At 42.1% G+C, this 21,114-nt stretch overlaps 1 protein-coding gene across 2 annotated transcripts; it reads right to left on the bottom strand.

Moving 5' to 3' along the window:
- Positions 1-10,523: 10,523 nt before the first annotated feature.
- On the bottom strand, positions 10,524-19,777 carry LOC127382141 (glutathione S-transferase 3). 2 transcript variants are annotated; one of them, XM_051613341.1, is made up of 7 exons: positions 19,667-19,777; positions 17,253-17,359; positions 16,665-16,716; positions 14,649-14,781; positions 12,991-13,132; positions 11,759-11,890; positions 10,524-11,310 (listed from the first exon to the last, which is right to left on the bottom strand). In XM_051613341.1, exons 2-7 carry the CDS (start codon positions 17,337-17,339, stop codon positions 11,167-11,169), a joined length of 690 nt encoding a protein of 229 aa, XP_051469301.1. In that variant the 5' UTR covers positions 17,340-17,359; positions 19,667-19,777; the 3' UTR covers positions 10,524-11,166. The 2 variants fall into 2 exon arrangements, with proteins under 2 accessions (XP_051469301.1, XP_051469300.1); XM_051613340.1 differs by having other exon boundaries at positions 19,648-19,775.
- Positions 19,778-21,114: the final 1,337 nt, after the last annotated feature.

The following is a 21,114-nucleotide window of genomic DNA, read 5'->3' as shown; positions in this document are numbered from 1 at the left end:
AGAGAGAAGATCTCTCATTGCTGTTAAACTGCCACTGCTCAGATTAAAGACGTAGGTGTCTGAAAATTGCCATCCAAGGCAAAGACTGTCTTGCTTTTTCAGTTTGTTGATTTGACTATACCATGTGGCCAGCCTCAAAGTTTCTAAGGTAGCCATCTATTCAAGCAGCTGTCTTGGAATTATTGGGGTATTTTACCCAAATGTAACTGCAAGACACTTTAAAACACTGAGAATGTTATAGATTTTTTTCTAGATCACATTTAGGGTAATAGTAACCATTTAAAGACTAAACACTGAAATTTCCAGGCTTACTTCACTATTTGACAGTAAGCCAGGTTCTTGCTTTCACTGCTGTACACCACAGGAAAGATACCCAAAGTATGGGATAACAATGCTTAATTACTTTGAAATACAATTTGCCAGTATTAAACTTACATAGTGATAACTTGGCATAAAAATAGATGAGCAGTTTAGAATCACAGAATCATAGAATGGTTTGGGTTGGAAGGGACCTTAAAGATCACCTAATTCCAGTCCCTGCACCATGGGCAGGGACACCTCCCACTAGACCAGGTTGCCCCAAGCCCATCCAACCTGGCCTTGAACACTTCTGGGAAGGGGACATTCAGAACTTGTTGGGCAACCTGTTCCAGTGTCTCACCACCCCCATAATGAAGAATTTCTTCCTAATATCTAGCCTAAATCTACCCTCTTCCCGTTTAAAGCCATTACCCCTTGTCCTATCACTATGTGCCCCTGTAAAAAGTCTCTCCCCAGTTTTCCTGTATCCCCTTCAGGTATTGGAAGGCTGTGATAAGGTCTCCCTGGAGCCTTTTCTTCTCTAGGCTGAATAACCCCAACTATCTCAGCCTATCTTCATAGCAGAGATGCTCCAACCCTCTGACCATCTTTATGACCCTTCTCTGGACTCACTCCAACAGCTCTCTGGGATCCCCCGAACTGGACACAGTACTCCAGGTGGGGGTCTCATGAGAGCAGAGGGGGAGAATCACCTTCCTCGACCTACTGGTCACACTTCTTTTGATGCAGCCCAGGATATGGTTGGCTTTCTTAGTCACAATTCATCCCATGTCTTAATGGAATAGCATTAATTTTGGAAATTGAGTGTACGTGGCTAATACTCAGAGATCAAATAAACTGTATTTTTTCTACCTTGTTCCCATGAAAAGTAACCATTTCAGCTTTCCTATCTACATGTCAGGTGAAAATACCAAAACTGAAAGTGGATGTGGACAGACACAAGGATGGCATAGCAGATGGGAAATGAGATTTGGGAAACAGGAACAGGTTCTCACCTCTAGCTTAGACCAGCATAGGATGATGGGCATCACTTTGCATGCTGCACCATGCTAGCTGGCAGCAGTGCCAGCCAATGGTCCCCTCATGCCTAAATCACTAACATAGTTGTGCCTACAGCAGGAGTGCAGCATGTGCAGGAAGGGATAGCTGAGTAAGAAAGGAGCATTTGCTCATCCCTGTCCGTGACAGCAGCATTGAATCCAGATTAATCTATTCCTTCTTTAAGACATCTCTGATGTCAGCATGCACCTGAGTGCAACAGCTGGTTCAGGAGCAGACACTGCAGAAGAGCATGCAAGTAACCATTGCCTCCTTGCCCCTTCTGCAGTCTGAAGTGTTGCCAATGGCAGCAACAGGCTTGATGGCAAAGAAGGAGAGGACGAGGCCTCTGATCTGAGGCTCAGGAAGCAGTGGTCAAGCGAAGAGTTCTGATATGTTTTGGATTTGCTGAATGTGGCCACATACAATTTTGACTCTTGTTCCTATATCACACATTCCTGTTTGCCACAAAGTCTTTTCCCCTTGTTCTCTTTTTTTTTTCTCTTTTTTTTTTTTTCTTTTTTTTTTTTTTTCTTTTTTTCCCCAGCACAGCCTTTCATAATGTAATGATAAAGATCCTTTGGTATCTAAATATATCAGTGAGGTTACTGTTATCTATAACTTCACTAGCTGTCTTGTAAACCTCTAGAATAGAAAATAAAATAAGTTTATTTTTAAAAATAACTTGTTAACCCACACCCCTGAGCATTCAGGCAGCTGGCATGGAGCCCAGGTACCGCTTCAGAGATCTTGGGTTGGGCATAGGAAGATTTTAAGTAGTTTTAATATGCCATGCCCTGGCATGTCAGGTTCCCACTGTGCCCTGTGGATATGCATTGTAGGTTAGACAAATTCAGTCTTCTTGAAATGTACCTGCCTGCAATCCTCACAAACCTTTAAGCAGCTGGCTCGGAGGACCATGCCTGATTCCAGCTTCCAGCAGCATCGTCTCGGAGGTGGGGACAGGATATAAAACTAATTGCAGGTTGACCAAGCCTGTGTTGAGCCTCACATATTTCTAGAAGCTGTTTGGCACTCATCAGGACCACATGCACAGAAAAGTCTGAAAACAGTAATGTTATTTCTGATTTACACCCATTGTCCTGCTGGCAAGGACAGTTTAAGGACTGTTATTATTTGGATCCTTTTGTGTTTATTGATCTAAGCATCTCAACATGGTAAAAAGGCTGATTCATATAGACATGAGATAGGCAAGATCAAGGTTTCAAAACCATCTGAAAAATAACCCCAGTAGTAAAAATTTCATAGCGAAATTTTTATCTGAAAAAAACTTCCTGTTTTGATAGAAACTTGTGCATGTTTCCTCTGTTTTGTCTCTGGTGTCTGCTGTGAAACTTTTTAAGACTCTCAGTTTATGTGCATTGCTATAAATAAGACTAATAATAATCTAATCTTAGGTTTAAATATATTTTTTTTTATTTTAAAAAGAGAGTATAAAGAAGTAAAGCAGAAATTTCAATCCTATTTTTATCTGATGTTGATCAGTTATAAAGCTGAATTACAATTTGGGGTTTTTCCCCCTATAAAAAGGGTTGTTGTTTTTTTTTTCAATAAAAGAAAGAAAATAATTGATTATTTTAAAAAAATGAAAATAATCTCTCATCCTGTAAAATATATTTTGTTTCTTTTGGTCCTTTTTAAATAATCCCAGATTTACTTACACTTCTCAGACAAGAAGAAATAGGTTTTATTGTCCACAAGTCCATTTCTTCTCTTATAAAACAGTTTTGTTTTCACTGAAGTTCATGTTTCCCTGGAGTTCATCAGAATTTTCATAAGACTCCATAACCCTAATACAGATTTCAGCACTAATTTATAATGCAAATATTCTCTCCTTCCCTTAAACCCTCTTACAGAGATCTGTCATCATAGGAAGATTTAATGAAACAACATTAGTGACACATTAGTTATACAATCTATGACTATCCCACTTTTAAGATACTCTTTATTCACTGTCTGGTAGCATGTTCAAAACTGTAAGATGTACAGGTTTTAATGACGTTTATGAGTAACATTCTGCCAGTGGCGAGGGAAGCAAGCAGTCCAGAATCAATGTGATTGATAAAGCAAGCTTCAATTTATTTAATATACAGTGTTACTTTTATACCCTTTTCCAAAACTACTTGTAGGGATTTCATTGAGTAGTCATGATATCATCGGATAGCTCTATTTACATGCTCCACCTTCTATATGGTAACATACACACAGAGTTTTCAGGGTTCTTCCTTATTCTCTATTATTCTACTTCTCTGTCTTGTCCTGCTGCTCAAGCCATTCTTCAACAACATTCTAACTTTGTGATTTACCTTTCTTTCAGATAACATACAGCAGTTTGTAAAATCTAACTTGGCTTGCTCTCTAATTATGTTTTCAGCGTGAGATTCATTTGTTCATGTTGCATGTGCAAGATTGTACCAATCTAGAAGAGCAAAAATCAAATTTTAAGTAAAACTAATTTCCTGTTAAAAAACATCTGTTTGTTATTGCTACAGCTTCTTCATCTGGTGGTGGCTTTCATTGACTGCCAGGCTGGAAGAACTTCTGATTGTGGCAACAATCTTGCTAAAGCCTAAAGTTGAAAACAATGCAATCTCTAATAAAAGGGATGTGAAAAGTTCTAACGACAAGCCAACACAAGCCTATGAAGTCAACTTCATTGGGTGGCAGCTCAGGGCTGAGGGCAAGGGAGGAAGCAGTTTCCTAGTAGAAGATGGTACAACCTCAGAGAAAAGTAGGTGCAAGTCAGATGGTACAAGTCTACAGGGCAAGGTATAAAATTATGCACTGATGAGCAGTGGGATAACCTGCCTTTCACAATTTAATATTTCAACACTAGAGAGCTGCTAAACCCCTGAAGATTCAATATCTTTCAAGATTTCACAGCATTTATTATTATACCCTTGATATCACTTTCATACTTTTAAATTCCTGGCCTCACTGATGTCCTCTAACAATTATTTCCACCATCTTAGTCTGAAAATGTTGCCTTTCTTTGCTTGTATTTTGCTGCTTGTCATTTCATTGAGTGTCTTATTCCACTTCTATTATAAGACAAGGAAGATGAAAGCTCTTCTCTGTCTCTCTTACTGGGAGCAAACACATAAAAAAATGATTTATCTAATAATTTCTTAAACAAATTGGACTGTAATTCACTTCTAATGTGCATTTTTCAGCTCTACTTTTTAATTTTCTATTCTTTGTATTGTACTTTGTTGGCTGTATTTCCTGATACTCACTTGATTACTTCTGCATTCTGTAAGAGAGCAAGAAACTGCCAAGCATTTTATCTTATGTCCCTCAAAACTTGTAATGAATATGGGTTTGTTAATATTTGATTTAATTATCTGCAGAAAAGGACACTCAAAGACAGTGGAAGATATTACCTCTTCTGCTACCAAGATAGCTTCAATCAGTTGATGGACTTCTGCCCACAGAAGTTTGACAGACATGAAAGATTGTAACAACATTGATTCAAGAGGAAAAAGGTTCACATGAATTAAAAAAAATAATGACTTTTCTCAGTTTTGCTCTGATACAGACTTGGTAGAGATACTCATGACCTAAACTTACACTTCAGGTTTTATTTCTGCATCCCTGGACAGTTTTGAAAATGGCACATGTACAACAGTTGCTACATTTCCATAAAAAGTGCAAATAAAAAATGATCAGAAGAAACTGTAGGTATGGTATAGGATATATTAAAAGTGGAAAGAAAGATAGGTGGTTAGTCATATGTACACTGGACCAGATACAAACCTGCAGTTGCTTTTGTTGCCTTGTTCTCAAGGAGAGGTTTTCAATGAAAGTTTGATACTGGAATAGGAATCTGGCTCATCTTGCCCAGCTAGTTTGCAGAGCTGTAGACCTCAGCGCTCACATCACAAAGGCAACATCTTACACATACATAAGCCTCTTTTCACCAGCCTGCCCAGTGGGAGGTCATACTGAATGCAGGTATACATAGAGCTGAACTGCCCTTGCCTTAGCAAGGGTATTGAAAAAGGCTCTGGTGTGCTTGAGAGCCATGCTGAAACTGCATGGTCTTTGTATACAAGGTAATAATGCTATAATGAGTAATACACACTAAATACACTCATGTTAGAAAAGTGTTAGTGGGGCTATATTTCATTGCTGAAGTTGAGATTCCTAATCTCCTACTCGGGAACAAGCAGAAAGTACGTATCAGTCTTTAGGGCCCAAACCTATACATTTGTCTTCAGACTGGCTTGCAGAGGCATCCCTCTTGCTTCAAGGAGCACCATGACACTATCCAGCTTGTGAAGTCTTACTCTGTTTCTTTTGTAGGGTAAAAATGACCCGTGGATCCTGGAGACGGGCATTTGCCAGCCCCAGCCCTGCAACTCTTCATATTAGCACCTGTTACTATTAGCAAGAAAGTGCCATGGCACTACACAAATAAACAGTGTGCTTGTTTAATTAAAGATAAGGCACACAAACTCCAGTTTTTGTTGTTGTGTGGGCATACTTTCTTTGTGAGAACTTATACAATGTAATACTCTGCAAAGTGTGAGAGTTACGCTGTACATTTCAAAGCTGTCTCTGTGCACCCCCTCTTAAAGAAACTTTCTCATAATTAATTTTTCAAAGCAGGTTTTCAAAGCAATCCAGAACAAACAGTTCTCTCCCAGATCATCCTTTCAGTGAAGTTCTACAGCAAAATTGTCTGCTGAATAATAGCAAGACTTAAATAAGGTAGTTACTTCCTTGAGAAAGTGAGTGGAGGGATGATCTTGGACTAATCTGTTTCCGAGTTGGCTGGCACAGCTGGGGTCATATATGCTAAGCTATGGCATCTAACACTGAAGGATGAGGTGAAGCTCTTTTTCTCTTGCCAGAAAGGACAACGTTTCTGTTCCATCTTCACTTGGATGACATTTCCAGGTGTGAGATTGAATTATTTTGCTGCAGTGTAGAAACTGCTCTGAAATGAAAAGCAGTAGTTGTAGTGCAAGCAGCATAAACACATTGGAACCTGCAGCATAACCAGAAAATCGCACCCAGTTCTGCATTAGGATTAAGAAGTGATGCCTATAGGTAAATACTTCACGGGTCAATCTCAGAGTTGGACATGGAGTTACACAACCAAGCTATTAGAAAATTCCCACTGTATGCCAAGGTCACATTAGCTTTTTTGCATGCCAGTGCCATGCTGGGAGGTGGCATATGTCTAACTATTCACCATGTCCTTCAGCTTCAATTCCTCTGAGTTCCTGCTTCTCCTGTCAGTGGTAATTGAGGTAAACTGAATTTAGCTACACTAGATGCATCTTGTTTATTCATTCCCAGTGCACATACTGATTCAGATCACTGAATTTTGCCTTTCTTCCCTATTGTCACTAGTTTTTATTTTATCTACTGTGAACTGTGCTGATTTTCCTTTTAGCCCCTTGATAAAAATGTTAAATACTCAAGTGCCAAGAATCTAATTGTTGTCTTCACCTATTTTGTATGTAGTTACAGAGGGACCAGGACCAGCCTCTCCTCAGAGGAGGAACACAGTGAAAGGGGGGAGAGGCAACAAACACAGGCTGCAGTATCAGGAATTTCAACAGACACTAACAAAGGAAGTTTTACAGGTCAAAGCCTGGAAGGGACTACTGGAGATATGTATAAATATTTGTCTGGTCTCTGCCCTGCACTCCTAGGTGGCCTCCACACATGCTTTCAGTCAGATGCCAAGAGGTTAACTGCTCCTTACAGATAAATTTTCGTCTGGCAATACTTACTTGTTCCCGTTGACTACAAAAGTAGTCATAGTTCAGAAGCAGGCAGCTAGAGCTTAGAGGTTTAAAGTTACTGTACCAAGCTCTGTCCTTCAGGTCCTTCCTACAGAGGCTGTATTTTTCGGGCTGTATGGCTGAAGGTGGCTGCTGTCTGCACCATCTTCACCCATCATGGGCACTTGCTGAAAGAGCAGGGCTCCATCTGGGGACAGAAAAAAGTAACCTCACTCTTAATTCACTCCCCACAGCTACAGCTCTTGGCATTGCTGAAATGGAGCCTACAGCTGAGATTTTCCCCCGCAGGAAATAGGATATAGAAGAGCTTTTCCTAGGAGCAAGACTGAGGTTTAATGCAACTCCAAATTTCAGGTGCCAAGTGCAGCCTCCCAGCAGCCACCAAGAACTGCTCTCCACCAGCAATGCCCAGGCAGAGACCTGATGTCCAGTGGCTCCACACCTCCTCTGAAATGGAACTCCTCATTCTTGACCCTCAAAGCAATAGACAATGCACACAAGCACTAGCTCCAAGGCCACCAGCAGGTCCCAATAATCCCCACAGACCATTTGGAAACCAGCCAAGGAACAAAGTTATTTGTTCCATAAAAAACCAGCTACTGCTGTAGGGGGTGCAGGTGCCCCAGCACTGGCAGCAGGGCCTGCAGGGGGGTCTCTGTGAGGAGGGGCTGGGGCTGCCCGGTGCTGAACACAGCCTGTTCCAGCCAGCTCCAAAGAGAGCATGGCTGAGCCCCTCAGCCAAGGTGGTGGTGCCTCAGGGAAACAGATGTAAGAAGGGGCAAGACACTGCACACCAGAATGTGAGGGAAAAACTGTGAGAAACAGCCCTGTGAACACCAAGAGGAGAAGGAGGGAAGGCGACAGAGGAGTCGGGAACAAAGGAGGGAAGTTGAGCCTGGGAAGAAGAGGAGTGGGAGGAAGGTGCTTAAGTTTTTGTCTTTGTTTCTCACCATCCAACTCTATATAAGTTGGCAACAAATGAAAATCGATTGTCATCAAATCAAGTCTGTTTTGCCTATTATGACAACTGGTATGCTATTTACCTGTTTTTATCTCAACCCACAAGCTTTTTCATCTTAACTTTCTCTTCGTGTCCTGTTGAGGAGGGGCAGTGGGAGAACAGCTGGGTGGACATCTAGCGGCCAACCAAGGTCACCCCACCACCAGCTGCTGACAGAAGGAAAAAAGATGGCATCTAGCAGCCTGAGCCCAAGCACTAAATGCACACTCCTTTGATCATTTTGAGCTAATATTCCCTCAGGCTGGGAAAACAGGACACTGGTTTGCATGGTAGGACACAAGGTAACAAAATCCGCTATAAGGTGTTCATGATTGTTAGACATCTTGGTTTTAAACTAGAAGAGGGCAGATTTAGCCTAGAAATAAAGAAGAAAATTTTTACAATGAGAGTGGTGGTGAGACACTGGAACAGGTTGCCCAGAGAGGTGGTAGAAGCCTCATCCCTGCTCAGATTGGATGGGGCTCTGAGCAACTTGATTCAGTTGAAGATGCCACTGCTCACTGCAGGGCAGTTTGATAAGATGAACTTTAAAGATTCCTTCCAAACCAAACTATTCTATGATTCGATGATATTGCCTTCCTAGACTGGTCTCTGCTTTACAGAAATTTTCCTTCAAACTGGAAAGGTAACAGGATAAGTGAGTCAAGAAAGATGACCTCAGGCAGCCACCTTTCCCACAGCCCTGGAACAGAGATACAGCATGCTGTTAAGCATGGGCCAGGAAAGAAGACGTTGTTTAAAGGTGAATGTTACAGAGGTAAAAAAAAATAATTCTTACCTTCAAATATAATTTTTTAAATTATGTATGTCTGTGCCTGAGTACGGCAGTAGTGATACACATATTGTATAGCAAGCATAGGGATGATCCTCTCGGAGATCAGGAAAGTGATTCACTAAGTGAAAATCACTTTTAAAAAGTTATTTTGTAAGAGTATGTTAATTGCTGTACTCGTGTATCCAGTACATTTTGGCAGTAGTTTTATAATCACATAAGCTGATCTACACAGCTGAAAGGAGTGCAATTAAGAAAGTGGTCATACCTCCTCTGTGGCTCCCACCTGATTGCTCTTGCTGTGTAACTTGTGCTGGCACCAGCAGTCTAGCTGACCCCATGATTAATTGTCTGAACCAGTAAAAAAAATCACCCATAAAATAAAAGGTCTGGAATTTTTAACTAGCTCAGCTTATGTTGTAAATAGTAAGACAAGTAAAGCAGGGAGGATGGTGTGGGTGGAGAGGCCTTAAAAGAGTTGGCTGTAAAACCACAGCCTCAATATTCACTATGAATAGGGTACACAGTAAAGAAATCAGAAATAAAGTATAGCCCTTGCAGGGGATTTTTTTCTCTCTCCACTAAGCATAGAAAATCTGTCAAATGCCTGTTGTAAGCAGTGTTAGGAACCCTCCAGCTGGTTGGTCTGACTAGTTTTGCCTGAATTTGGCATCTTGATTTTTTTTTGGTTACTGTTGCTATACTCAAGGTATGAAGATGTGCACAAGAAGCATGCAGGAGATCTGCAAAATCCCTAGAAATAGCTGGGTCTTCTTTTGCACCTGCAGAGCTGCACACCCAAATACTAAAGTTGCATTCGAATTAACTGCAACCTACCAAAATACAAGCACCTGAAATTAAACCAAAGACTAAACTGCAATTGCAGTTGACATCAGGAAAGCAGGGACAGATAAGCCAGTGTGGGTCAATATAGACCTTGCATTCCTGGCAATTAGGGGAAGTATTTGTAGTGCTGAGAACTTCAGTCACCTTGAAGCTGGAGACACTGATGAACTCTCAAGTGGGGAACTCATTAATCAAATATGAGATGAATGTTCACTGCATTCCAGGATCAAGCAGCATCTTATTTCTCAACTCATAGCCAAAAGGAATAGAACAATACCATTAGGGATTCAGCACAAGTCTTTCTTTATAAACTATATAATTAATATAGAGCTATAAATAACAGATAAGAAATATAGGAAATAGGGGCAAGATAACCCCCTACAGAGCAGCTTTTCAAAGTTTAATGTCATTTATCAAAGTGATTTAAAACATCTGAAATTCCTTTGTCAAGGGATCTGCTGAAACCATAGATTAGAAAAAAAAAGGAAAAAAAAGATAAAAAATTTTTAGTTTGGTGGATATTAGACCTTATATAGGAGCATTTGTGTGATGGTTTACTACCTTCCCTTCACATTTCCCTCCTCTGGTTTATAAATGCAAATTAAATGCCTTTCCATAAGGCATATGGGTTAACAAGGATCCCATTGTTAACCCCTTATACCAAGTATAAAGAATTTATCCTCTAAGAAAAGTAAAAATGAAGTTTCCAAGTCCCAACTTTCATTCATGAAACAACACAACAACATGACACATAAAAAGTTTATTTGGTTAGAACAGATACTCTAAATACAGCAGTTACACAAAACCACCATTTGTCAGTCACTTTGTTTCCTAATTCAGTAATTAAAGTCCAGCTTAGTTATAAAGGGATGATGCTGACATTTCAGACAAGTCACTAATTTCCAGTAGAGCTGGCAAGAGAAACACACTCCTTCTTTCTTTAAAAGCCACTTGTTTTGTTTGCCTACAGTGATATTAAGAACAGTAAAGGCCTGAATTTGAAGCAATTCTCATACAAAAATCTGATCTGGAGCTGAGAAGAAAGGTCTCAGAAGTAGCAGAAGTTGACATTGTTAGTCAGCAACCCACATCACCTTCCTTTCTGCTTTCATCTCTTTCAAAAAGTCTCCAGGAAGACAGCATGCTTGCTGCCATTTTACTTGCTTAAAATTACCAGAAAAATCTTAAGAAGAATGAAGGGAAAATATAGGCTAGTAGTATGGTGTTACAAAAGATACCTGCCTACTGTATTTTGTAAGAGAGAACACGAGACATTGCCCATTGAAACTCCTTTTGAACACCCCTTCACCTTCCCTCTGCAGTTTAATCATGCATGTGCAATGTGATAGCTCTCTCAGGCCAAGAACAGCCATTCCTTCAGCCAGGCACTAATTTGCTTTTATGTCATAATACATGCGGAGAACCCTCCTGACAGTCTCCACATATTTATCATCAGGAACAGGTTTCCTCTGACTTCCTGGCTCTAGAAATTTCTTGATTGTGGGGATGCTGCTTATCCTCGTTTTAAATGCCTGAAAGGTAAAAAGTAAGTACATGGTATTTAAAGAACAGAAAGTAACACAAGATAAAACATTTTTACTGATCTGTGTAATGTCCTTTAAAGAGTTTTACGTGGAAGCATGACAGGAATTACAGTTTTAGCCATGAATTAATTGTATTTCCCTTGACCCCAACCTTGTTACTTCAAACAGTAATAAAACAACCCTCTGTCTTGTATTGAAATGGGGTGAAGTGGAAACAGTTATTTGTAGTTTCAGATGTGTACTTTGCTCAAATCACTTCTAGTGATCCAGAAAATATCTTCTGCTAAAGCCATCACAGAACTGGTGAGAGGAGGAAAAAAAAAGAGGGGGGATGGATTTATTCAGATCTGTACAGGGGTTCCTCAAGAAAATAAAATATTATCTAGATCATTTATCACATTTCCAGCCATATGAGTGCATTGTTAGTGTAAGGCACCTGTAACTGAGGAAATCCTGACAGCACATCTGACTTCTTCTCTTCTACCATTAAAATGGCTTCAAGAAGATGAACATCTGCCCAGCTAAACTGGTTGCCAACAAGAAAGTCCTGCCCATGGTCTTTCAAAACCTAGAAGAAAAACATTCAGATGTGAACAGCCAGCTGGGGTTGATGTTTTCAAAATTCACAGGCACATCCTCTTTGACAATACTTAGTGCTTCCTCTTTTCACCTTTTTCATGCATCTAGGGACACTACTAGTGTGGGGGACATGTGCCCAGTGCCTGCAGTCATTGATCATTTTACAGGATACCTATGAGCACTCCTCACAACAGCAACCTAGGATCCCAGCATTACCCTTCCTTCCTACAGCCCCAGGCAACCCCATGCTCTGGACTACAGGGTTAGACACCTCCTTGGTATTCACTCCTTTCCAGCCTAATAAATCTTGAATTTCTCTATGTGTAGCTCCAGCTTCAATGGGAAAATACAGAATGTAAAAGAGAGGTAATCAGTGTGAAGCACTGGGGCTAGGATACAACAAGTGGAATCTAGGACTGAATGAACTCTGGCAGCCATCTCTAAGAGATATGGTATTAAAGAAACTATCTTCCCTTTAGACATTAAAACAGAAAAGCAGCTATTTCTGCCAAGTCATCCTGTCTGTATACAGTAATTTCCACTGGGAGCACCCGTTGGGTCCTATCTCTCAAAGGATCAGTCAGAGAAATAGCAAGGATCCCTACAGCCCATGCAGCAGGCCACAGACTAGAAGCAGCAGTGACAGATGGGTATTACTGTGGTTAAAAAAATGTATAGATGTACAAAGCTGAAAAATAGCTATTCTAAAATGGCACTGCCTTTGCAATGCAACTTACAGAGTTTCATTTTGCCTAAAACCAGGAAATTGCTATTTTAATAGCTATGTTTACACATTCATTGGATTGTAACAGTTTTGAGCTAAAGGGCCTTGGACCCTTCAGTCTGAATGCTGATGCTGCTCAGACCATGAAATCTCACTTAGGAACTTCTGCATTTAACCCAGTCAACTTGTCTCACACTGAGCTGACCTCCCACTTCCCTCTTCTCTCTCCAGCCTGCAGACAGTATGGTGTCCTTGTTTAAAGTACTGTTCTGACACCTTTCTGTTTCATCTGCGTTTGGTAGAATACCCAGTGTTCCCATTGTTATCCTTCCAGAACAATGGAGGGAAATTATTCTCCTACGTACCTTTTCATATGCTGGGAAATACCTGCTTGTTGCCTTTTGAACTATAACAGCACGTTGTTTTTCTTTATCCTCAGCTGATAAGAATGGGAACATCATCATGAAGCTCATAAGGTCATCAGTTCCTCCAACATACATATCAATCCTTTAAACCAAAGCAAGTAAAAACCTTAAACAACAAAGCACCTTCATAAGCAGAGTTTTCTTAGATTTGTATTGTGATAGTAAAAGCTGGATTTTCCACCCACCTCATGAAAATTATTTTTGCAGTTAAAAAAAATATAAATCTAGCTACATTATTATTACAGCAGTTCTTCAGATCATCCCTTTTATCTGTTTATCCAGAGCTTTGACATCAGGTTTTGTAGCATAGGCAAGACTCAAATTTAAAGTAAGTCCTCATGAATATGAGTAGTTGGATGGTTGGACTCACTAATCTTTAAGGTCTTTTCCAATCAAGGTGATTCTGTGAATAAAGTACCTGGTAAAATAATTTAACAAAGTAATCTAACCATTCTATGTCCTAAGAGATTTGAGTTCCTGCTGTGCAGTAAGACTAACTGCAGTTTTTGTTGTCAGGTGACAGCTTGTAAAAAAAGAATCTTTTGTGATGATTAAACATGTTATGTCCAATAAGGAGCTATCACGTAATCCTGCAAACCTTAATGGATTGCCAGCTTCTCGCCTGCATCTATCTGGTCTTCCAAAACTGTGCTTGCACACTGTAGAAGACCAGCTATCCAAAGTACTTAAACCTGAACCTCATCACAGCAAGCCTTTCTGGAGACACTGGTGCTTCCTTTCACCTCCCAAGACAAAAATTTAAAAATACACATCATTTATATTTGCTGAAAGCAGGAACAGGCTCCAGGCCAAATCTAAACCTTGATGGAAGTGAAATCTGTTTGAAAGAAGAGGAATACAAGCTATTAACAACAGAAATAAGCTGATAAGCTGTGACTGAGGCTCCCGTGTGAATATTGATTTTTTTTTTATTTCACTGAACCTGCTTCAGGCAATTCTTCCAATAATTTGCATGCTTTAATGGCAATTTACTGTGAAGTTAGATGCTTTTACTGATGTTGACCTTTAGTTTTCCTTCTTTTGAAAAACTATAGGAAAGAGACATTTAAAGGCTACATATTGCGATAGCCCAATCATGTTTCATTGCCTTCACAGACATATCAAGACCTGGATTTAATTTCCTGTGAAACCAGAAGTTTTTCAACAGCTTGTAGCTGTTCTTTCCCCAACTCCCAAAGACCTAAACCATGAACCTTCCACGCTGTGGAACATTATGTAATCACAGACAGAATGACAGATCTCATTTTGCAGCCAAGAGTTAAACGCTAACCATTGCTTTCCAAAGTTTTCTGTTTACAAAAGTGTGCCAGTCACCTCTTGAATACCTGTGTCAGGCTGTATTAATCTTTTACTAAAGCCCTTTTATTCCTGCCTCAAATATTGAATTATTGACATTATTGAAAATAATTGAATTAGAACCAATCAGTTGGCTTACCCCTAAATGTGGCCTGTCAGGCTCACTGCACATTGTGTATCACTGACGAACACAGGCAATTTTCTAGCTGTGCAAGTATGCAATTAATTCTAGACATATCTAAGTTGCTACAGTAATTTTAAGATCAGTACTGTTACAGTACAGGGCTCTCTCCTTCAGGTCCTTCCCATAAAGGTTGTACTTTGCTGCTATGTAGCTGAGGATGGCCCTAGTTTGCACCATCTTCATTCCATCCATCTCCACCATAGGCACTTGCTGAAAGAGCAGGAATCCACCTAAAGGGAAAGACACACATTATTCTAAGGGATCTAGGAACTTCACATCAGATATCTTGCTGTCTTCAGAAGATCATTACTTTCATAGTGAGCTTGCTATGGGTAGTCATTATATTAAACTGGGGTTCTTCCATGTAAACAACAAATTACAGTGGTGCAGACAAATAAAACTGAAGAATACAATTATTTTTTATTAATATCCTTGCTTTTAAAAAAAATAATAACTGAAGTTGCAGTCAGGACTGTGTATAGCAGCTTTTACGCCAAAATTGAGACAATCACAAGAAACATGTCAACTGAGTAAAAAGTGTCTAATTCTAAATACATTTTTAAAAATCCTCTTCCATTATTTAAAATACAGTTGAAGCAAATGTCAGTTCATTAATTTCTCCCTTACCACCAGTATCCTAAGCTAAATCAGGATATTCAATTAAGTTTTAGGGTACATTGCTGCAAGTTACTGAAGCCCAGGTTAAGTTTGTGAGACCTGGTGGGTTGACCCTGGCTGAACACCAGGTGCCCATCAAAGCTGCTCTATCACTGCCCCACTCCCCTCCTCAGGACAGGGGAGAAAAAATACAATTAAAAGCTCATGGGTCCAAGATAAGGGCCCACTCAGCAATTACTGTCACAGGCAAAACAGACTCCACAATGGGGAAATCAGTTTAATTTATTACCAACCAAATCAGAGGAGGGTAATGAGAACTAAAACAAAATATTTAATGTATCTTCTCCCCACCCATCCCCTCTTCCCAGGTCCAAATTACTCCCAATTTTCTCTACCTCCTGCCCCGCAGCAGTGCAGGGTGGATGGGGAATTGGGGTTGTGGTCAGTTCATCACACCTTTTTTCTGCCCCTCCTTCCTCCTCAGGGGAGGGACTCCTCACACTCTTCCCTGCTCCACTGTGGGGCCCCTCCCACAGGAGACAGTCCTCCACACGCTTTTCCAACGCGAGTCCTTCCCCCAGGCTGCAGTTCTTGACAAACTGCTACAGCAAATGTCCCAGCCACCGGGTGCTGTCCTTCAGGAACAGACTGCTCCAGTGTGGGTCCTCCACGAGGTCACAAGTCCTGCCAGCAAACCTGCTCCAGCAGAGGCTCCCCTCTCCATGGGTCCACAGGTCCTGCCAGGACCTCCAGCACAGGCTTCTGATGGGGTCATAGCCTCCTTCAGGCGCATCCACCTGCTCCGGCACAGGGTCCTCCACGGGCTGCAGGTGGATATCTGTTCCACCATTAACGTCCATGGGCTGCAGGGGGGCAGCCTGTCTCACCACAGCCTTTAGCACAGACTGCAGGGGAATCTCTGCTCTGGCACCTCGAGCACCTCCTCCCCCTCCTTCTTCACTGACCTAAGTATCTGCAGAGTTGTTTCTCTCACATATTCTCACTCCTCTGGCTGCAAATGTGCAGGTTTTTTTCTTTCCCTCTTCTGAAATGTGTTATCACAGAGGCGCTACCACCATCGCTGATGGGCTTGGCCTCAGCCAGAAGAAGGTCCTTGGGGCTTTGGAGCTGGCATTGGCTCTGTCAGACCATGGGGGAAGCGTCTAGCAGCTTCTCACAGAAGCCACTCCTGTAGCCCCCTGTTACCAAAACCTTGCCACACAAACCGAATACAGTGAGACATGTAGACAAATGGAGAACAGAGCAACTCAAAGGCCTGGGAAACTCTCTGGGTTGGAAAGACAACCCGTTTTCAACTGCATTTGTTCACATACAGGGAAAAAATCAGCATCTGCAGCTGTTCACAGCTCTCCATTTTACTCCCTCTCCGCTGTGTGGAAAGAAACTCCCACACTCTCTTCAAAGTCTTCTCTTCACACGTCTTCTCTGAGACTAAGTCTGGTCACACTTTTCCTGAGGTTTCATGTGAACTCACCTTGCAGGAGCTTCTCATACTGCTCTCGGGTTTCCAAAAACTCTTCTTCAAACTGACAAAAGAGAATGAGAAAGAAGAGGAAAGGAGTGTCATTTCACATTTCTGGAACAGATAAAACTTTTAAAGCATCATAAAAGGAAAATAATACATCATGATTCCTTCCATTCCAGATATGGAGGATGCAGCCAGCGGGGGGCAAAATAAAATCTGTGTGAGCATTCAACTGAAAACAGAAAGACTACAGAAAGTAGGTTTGTTGCTACTTTACTTGGCACAGATAATACTTGTTATGCCAGGAATACATCTATCATTCAGCTCAACAGCTCTGGGTCAGTAATCAAATGCTTAATTAAGCATTATGCATTCTCGCATTATGCAAGAAATGGGTTTACAATCTCACTGCTCAGAAGACGTGTAACTCGAAGCCATACTTTGTGTGCCTAAAGAGTGTTTAACTATACCGAATAGCCAATGCTCATTTACTACTAGGTCTTGGGATGCCTTTTCTGCTTTGGTTAATAGCCTGTGATCTGCCTCCAAGAGAAGCTGAGCAACGCGCGGCTCGAAGTTAAAACCACTGCAACAAACCTCGACCCCAGCTGCAGCTAACAACCAGCGAACTGACTCCATCTTCCCTCTTCCATCAAAGTAGTAAAGTTTTGGTTTTCCAGCCATGACTTCAAACTTCCTGTTACCTAAAACGGTTATAGAAGATACCAAGTTAAAAATGAGATAAAATCTGAGGGTGGCTGGAATAATGGTTCTCAGGTCACTCGCACGACTAAAATTTTAGCTAATTTTGGACAAAATATTTCAGTCAAGTTTCAGTTGAAATGATCTGGTTTTACTGCTGCACAGTCAAGTCACAGTATTTAATAGTCTTTTCATTCCCCTAAAATTCAGGAAAACTAAGCATCAAGTTGCTGAGTAGGAGATAACAGAAAAACAAATTAAGTCAGCACTAAGGAAATCCTTAAAACTTTTAGAAAATGTAATTTTTAGCACCAAAGTTACTCAATCACCACTGAAAGCCAAGTTTCAATCAAAGAGAAGAGACAACAGACAGGATTTTTAAATCTGGCAGTACTTGTATCAGAGAATACCCAAAGTATCTAAACATTAATTCTACGCATACTTAAGTGAAGTATGGGAATGTGTTTGCAAAGCCTCTCAGTTTTCTTTCTAGCTGTGGTTATCCAGGTATGTGATCTGGAACTAGTAGAAACTCCAAAAGAACGACCAGTTTCTTCTGTAATAATTAAAATTACAATACAAAGATCCATGTTGTTGCACTACTTATCCTTCTACTGGTCACATTTCTTTCTATTAAAAAACCCTGTTGCTAAGCAAAACTTTATAGACTTCTCAGTTGATCACACACACCATGCTTTGCAAGCAGCATTTTAGCTCTCAAATGGCCTCATAAACAAGGCTATTAATTGTTATTTTTTGAATAGACTAGTGTTTATGTCTCAGCAGGAACTGGATTCCACTGTAGAGACATAAGCCAAAGGAGCATCAAATTTCATCATACTGGCATTTCATATGCAGACCTCCCTAGTGAGATTTCTTGTTGCTCCAATCCACAGTTCACGTACTCCTGGAAAAGAGGTTTTTGGCACCCAAACAATAGTCTACAGTTCCCAATGTTGCAAGAGCTCCTTAATAAGTGAGGGAAAGAGTGTCCTTTGAAAGACCTTGAGCACACATGAAGCGAGCAATCTGCTTGTTAGCCAACAGGCACGAAAACAGAACACTAAACATGAGACTACATCCAACCACGGGATTCAAACAAGCCAGGCTATTCAGCCCTTCGTGCCTGCATAGGGGCCTCCATTTCTTCTTAGGTAAGCCACTGGGAACTCAAACATTGCTGAGTACTAGCTATACTGCTAATAAAGGTGCATGAGAATCAGAAAATAAGTCTAAAGAAAAGCATCAGTGTCAACTACAAGAAAGAACAGAATTAAATAAGAGTTGCTTGTAATACAGCTAAATTCACAGGGAAAAAAAAAAGGGAAAGCTGATTTTTAACTTGAAGTAACAGGTGAGTACCTTACCCCTGTAAATACAGGGGCATCAACAAGCTGTAGCACTCTGGTTCCTAAGACTGAACCTGCCACAAATTCTGGAAGAGAAAGTTCAACTTGTGAATTGAAATCTGAAGGAAAAAGAGCACTGGGGGACAGGCAAAGGGCAAAGAGCTGCTCTCTTCCCTGCTCTTCTCACCAGAAGGAGCGAAAGTGGCAATCTGCAGCCAGGAGCTGCAGCCACAGGTAGGTTGCTGGCCACTCTCCTCAGCCTGGTATTTCAACAGCAATAGGGGCTTTGGAAAAAAATATGGGAATTTACGCCCTTGTGATTTATGAAGGTCACCTGGGTTAAGACAGAGACAAAGGGGCCATAAATAAATGTGCAAGAAGGCATTACTCCTATGCTAGCCACACAGACCAGAAAAGCCCTGGTGAACAGGTCCAGGAGACCAGCTGTGCCTGGCATGTCCTGCAGATCCAAGACGCCACAGCCTGGTTTTCACTGCCTGCATTCAGCAGCCCTCGGCCCAGCAGCAGCTGCTCTTTTCTACCCAGCATCACGTAACACCAGCCTGGAGGGAAAGTCCCCTACTCGAAGTGTCAGGCAGCAGCCTCCCAGGACAACTCCCACCCCTTCCATTCCTGACAAGTTCTTCATGGACACAAGACGAGAAACGGTTCACGCTCTTAAACAGGGAGCCACCATGCTAAGAACTTGGCGGTGGGAGGAGGGCTTGGAAGCAAGGAGCAGTACAGAGCAAGCTCTTGAACAAGAGACGAAAAATGCGGGAGCACACACTCCCTGCACAAGCGCTCGCTAAGTCCCGGACGAGCAGCCTGTCACCAGGGAGGTCACTGCCTGACCAGACGCCCAGCGCACAGCCCCGGCCCCCGCCCAGAGCCAAGCGAGACAGAGGACACGAGGGCGGCGAGGGGAAAAGCAAACTCACGGAGCCCGGCACGACTCACACAGGGAGCGGGGAGGATTCCGGCAGGGCAGCAGCGACGGGCGAGCAGCGAGGAGCGACGGGCGAGCCCCGGCACCAGCCCCGGCACCAGCCCCGCCGGCACCAGCCCCGGCCCCGCGCTGCCCAATCGGGAGCCGCTACTCTGCATATTTCGCACAGCCTTCTGGGAGAAAAAAGGAACAAAGAACAATAACTGTAAAGACTTTGGATTATATTATTTCAAACATTTTCAGTTGCAGAGAGATAATTCCGACCTGTCTGCTGCTGAATTTGCAGACTTTGAGATTCACCGTGATGCTGAGGCGGTGAGGGCTGTGAGCCATATATAGCGCTGCGGGCAGCTACCCATGCTGGATGTGAGGGCGATCTGGCTGCGACATCTGTCACCCCATTGATCGCCAGGGTTGATTCGGCTGATCTGGCTGGCTAGGCGGGTGTCCCCTTCCTCCCTCACCGCTCCATGTGCGTCCCTCCCGAAGCTGCGCGCTCGGTCGAAGAGGACGACCTTCCCCGATAGAGACGTACCGTTCATCGGTCAAGGGTATACGGTAGCTGCGCTCCCCTGCTAGAACCTCCAAACAAGCTCAAGGTCCATTTGTAGGAGAACGTAGGGTAGTCAAGCTTCCAAGACTGCAGACACATCCAAGTGAGGCACTGCATGGGGCAGTCTGCCATTGTTTTGTGCACCAACCATTCGTACATCCCTAACTCACACTTCCAGTGTGTGTGTGTTTGTTCACTGGGGAACACTAATTTTTCTATCCCTTGCTCAGTTCATCAGTTCTCCAACTTCCATCCCCAGTCACATACAAATCCTAGAGCTCCTTTCACAGACGGACCAGTTACAATCCAGAATCTCTGCACTTGTCAAAGTATTTTTCACCTGTATAACTCATGTCAAGCCCACCCAAACAGCTAGCAAAAGGGCTGGGTTTGTAAGCTACAAACTGTCGTTAGTTTCTACTGCCCTTGAAAGTGGGGGGAGACAGTGCAGAGAGGTGACACGAGACATTGAGAAAAGACTAGAACAGAACAGAATATTTTCCTTGGAAGAGACCCACAATGATCATCTAGTCTGACTGCCCATCTTTCTTCCAAGGTATTATGCATCTTCTGTTTCAGTTCAGCACAGCAGTTCGTTTCAGAGTTGGACCTAACTATTAGCTTTTTGCCAGAGACTGTTCGGTGACCTGCAAGGGTATATGGAACATCCCTTGTAGCGTGTCAAACAACTCAGGATGGAGTCCTGTGGTAGGCAAGCATGACCAGTGCAGGTGGGATGGCAGCTCATCCCACTCTCCCCGCTGCTCTCTGGCTTGCTGCCACTGGTATATTTCCAGCAGCTGCTCTGTGCATATACTGACCACCAGAGCTTCCTGGAAGAAGCTCTCTCCCCAGCCCCATTCCAGAACTCTCTGAAATGTCTGACTGTTGGTGTGGATCCCAGAA

Source organism: Apus apus, chromosome 3 (genome assembly GCF_020740795.1).
Source record: "Apus apus isolate bApuApu2 chromosome 3, bApuApu2.pri.cur, whole genome shotgun sequence".
In the NCBI taxonomy this organism is placed as follows: Eukaryota; Metazoa; Chordata; class Aves; order Apodiformes; family Apodidae; genus Apus; species Apus apus.
Note: the sequence above shows the minus strand (reverse complement) of the source record. Positions and strands in the feature narration are given on the sequence as shown.

Bases quoted from the DNA above. Each gene is read 5' to 3' on its own strand.
- LOC127382141 (XM_051613341.1), bottom strand. From the start codon at position 17,339: ATGGCTGGAAAACCAAAACTTTACTACTTTGATGGAAGAGGGAAGATG. The intron at 16,717-17,252 runs GTTTGTTGCAGT...CTCTTTTGTCAG, and splicing joins TAGCTGCAGCTGGGGTCGAG to TTTGAAGAAGAGTTTTTGGA. The intron at 14,782-16,664 runs GTGAGTTCACAT...CTTTCCCTTTAG, and splicing joins GTATGAGAAGCTCCTGCAAG to GTGGATTCCTGCTCTTTCAG.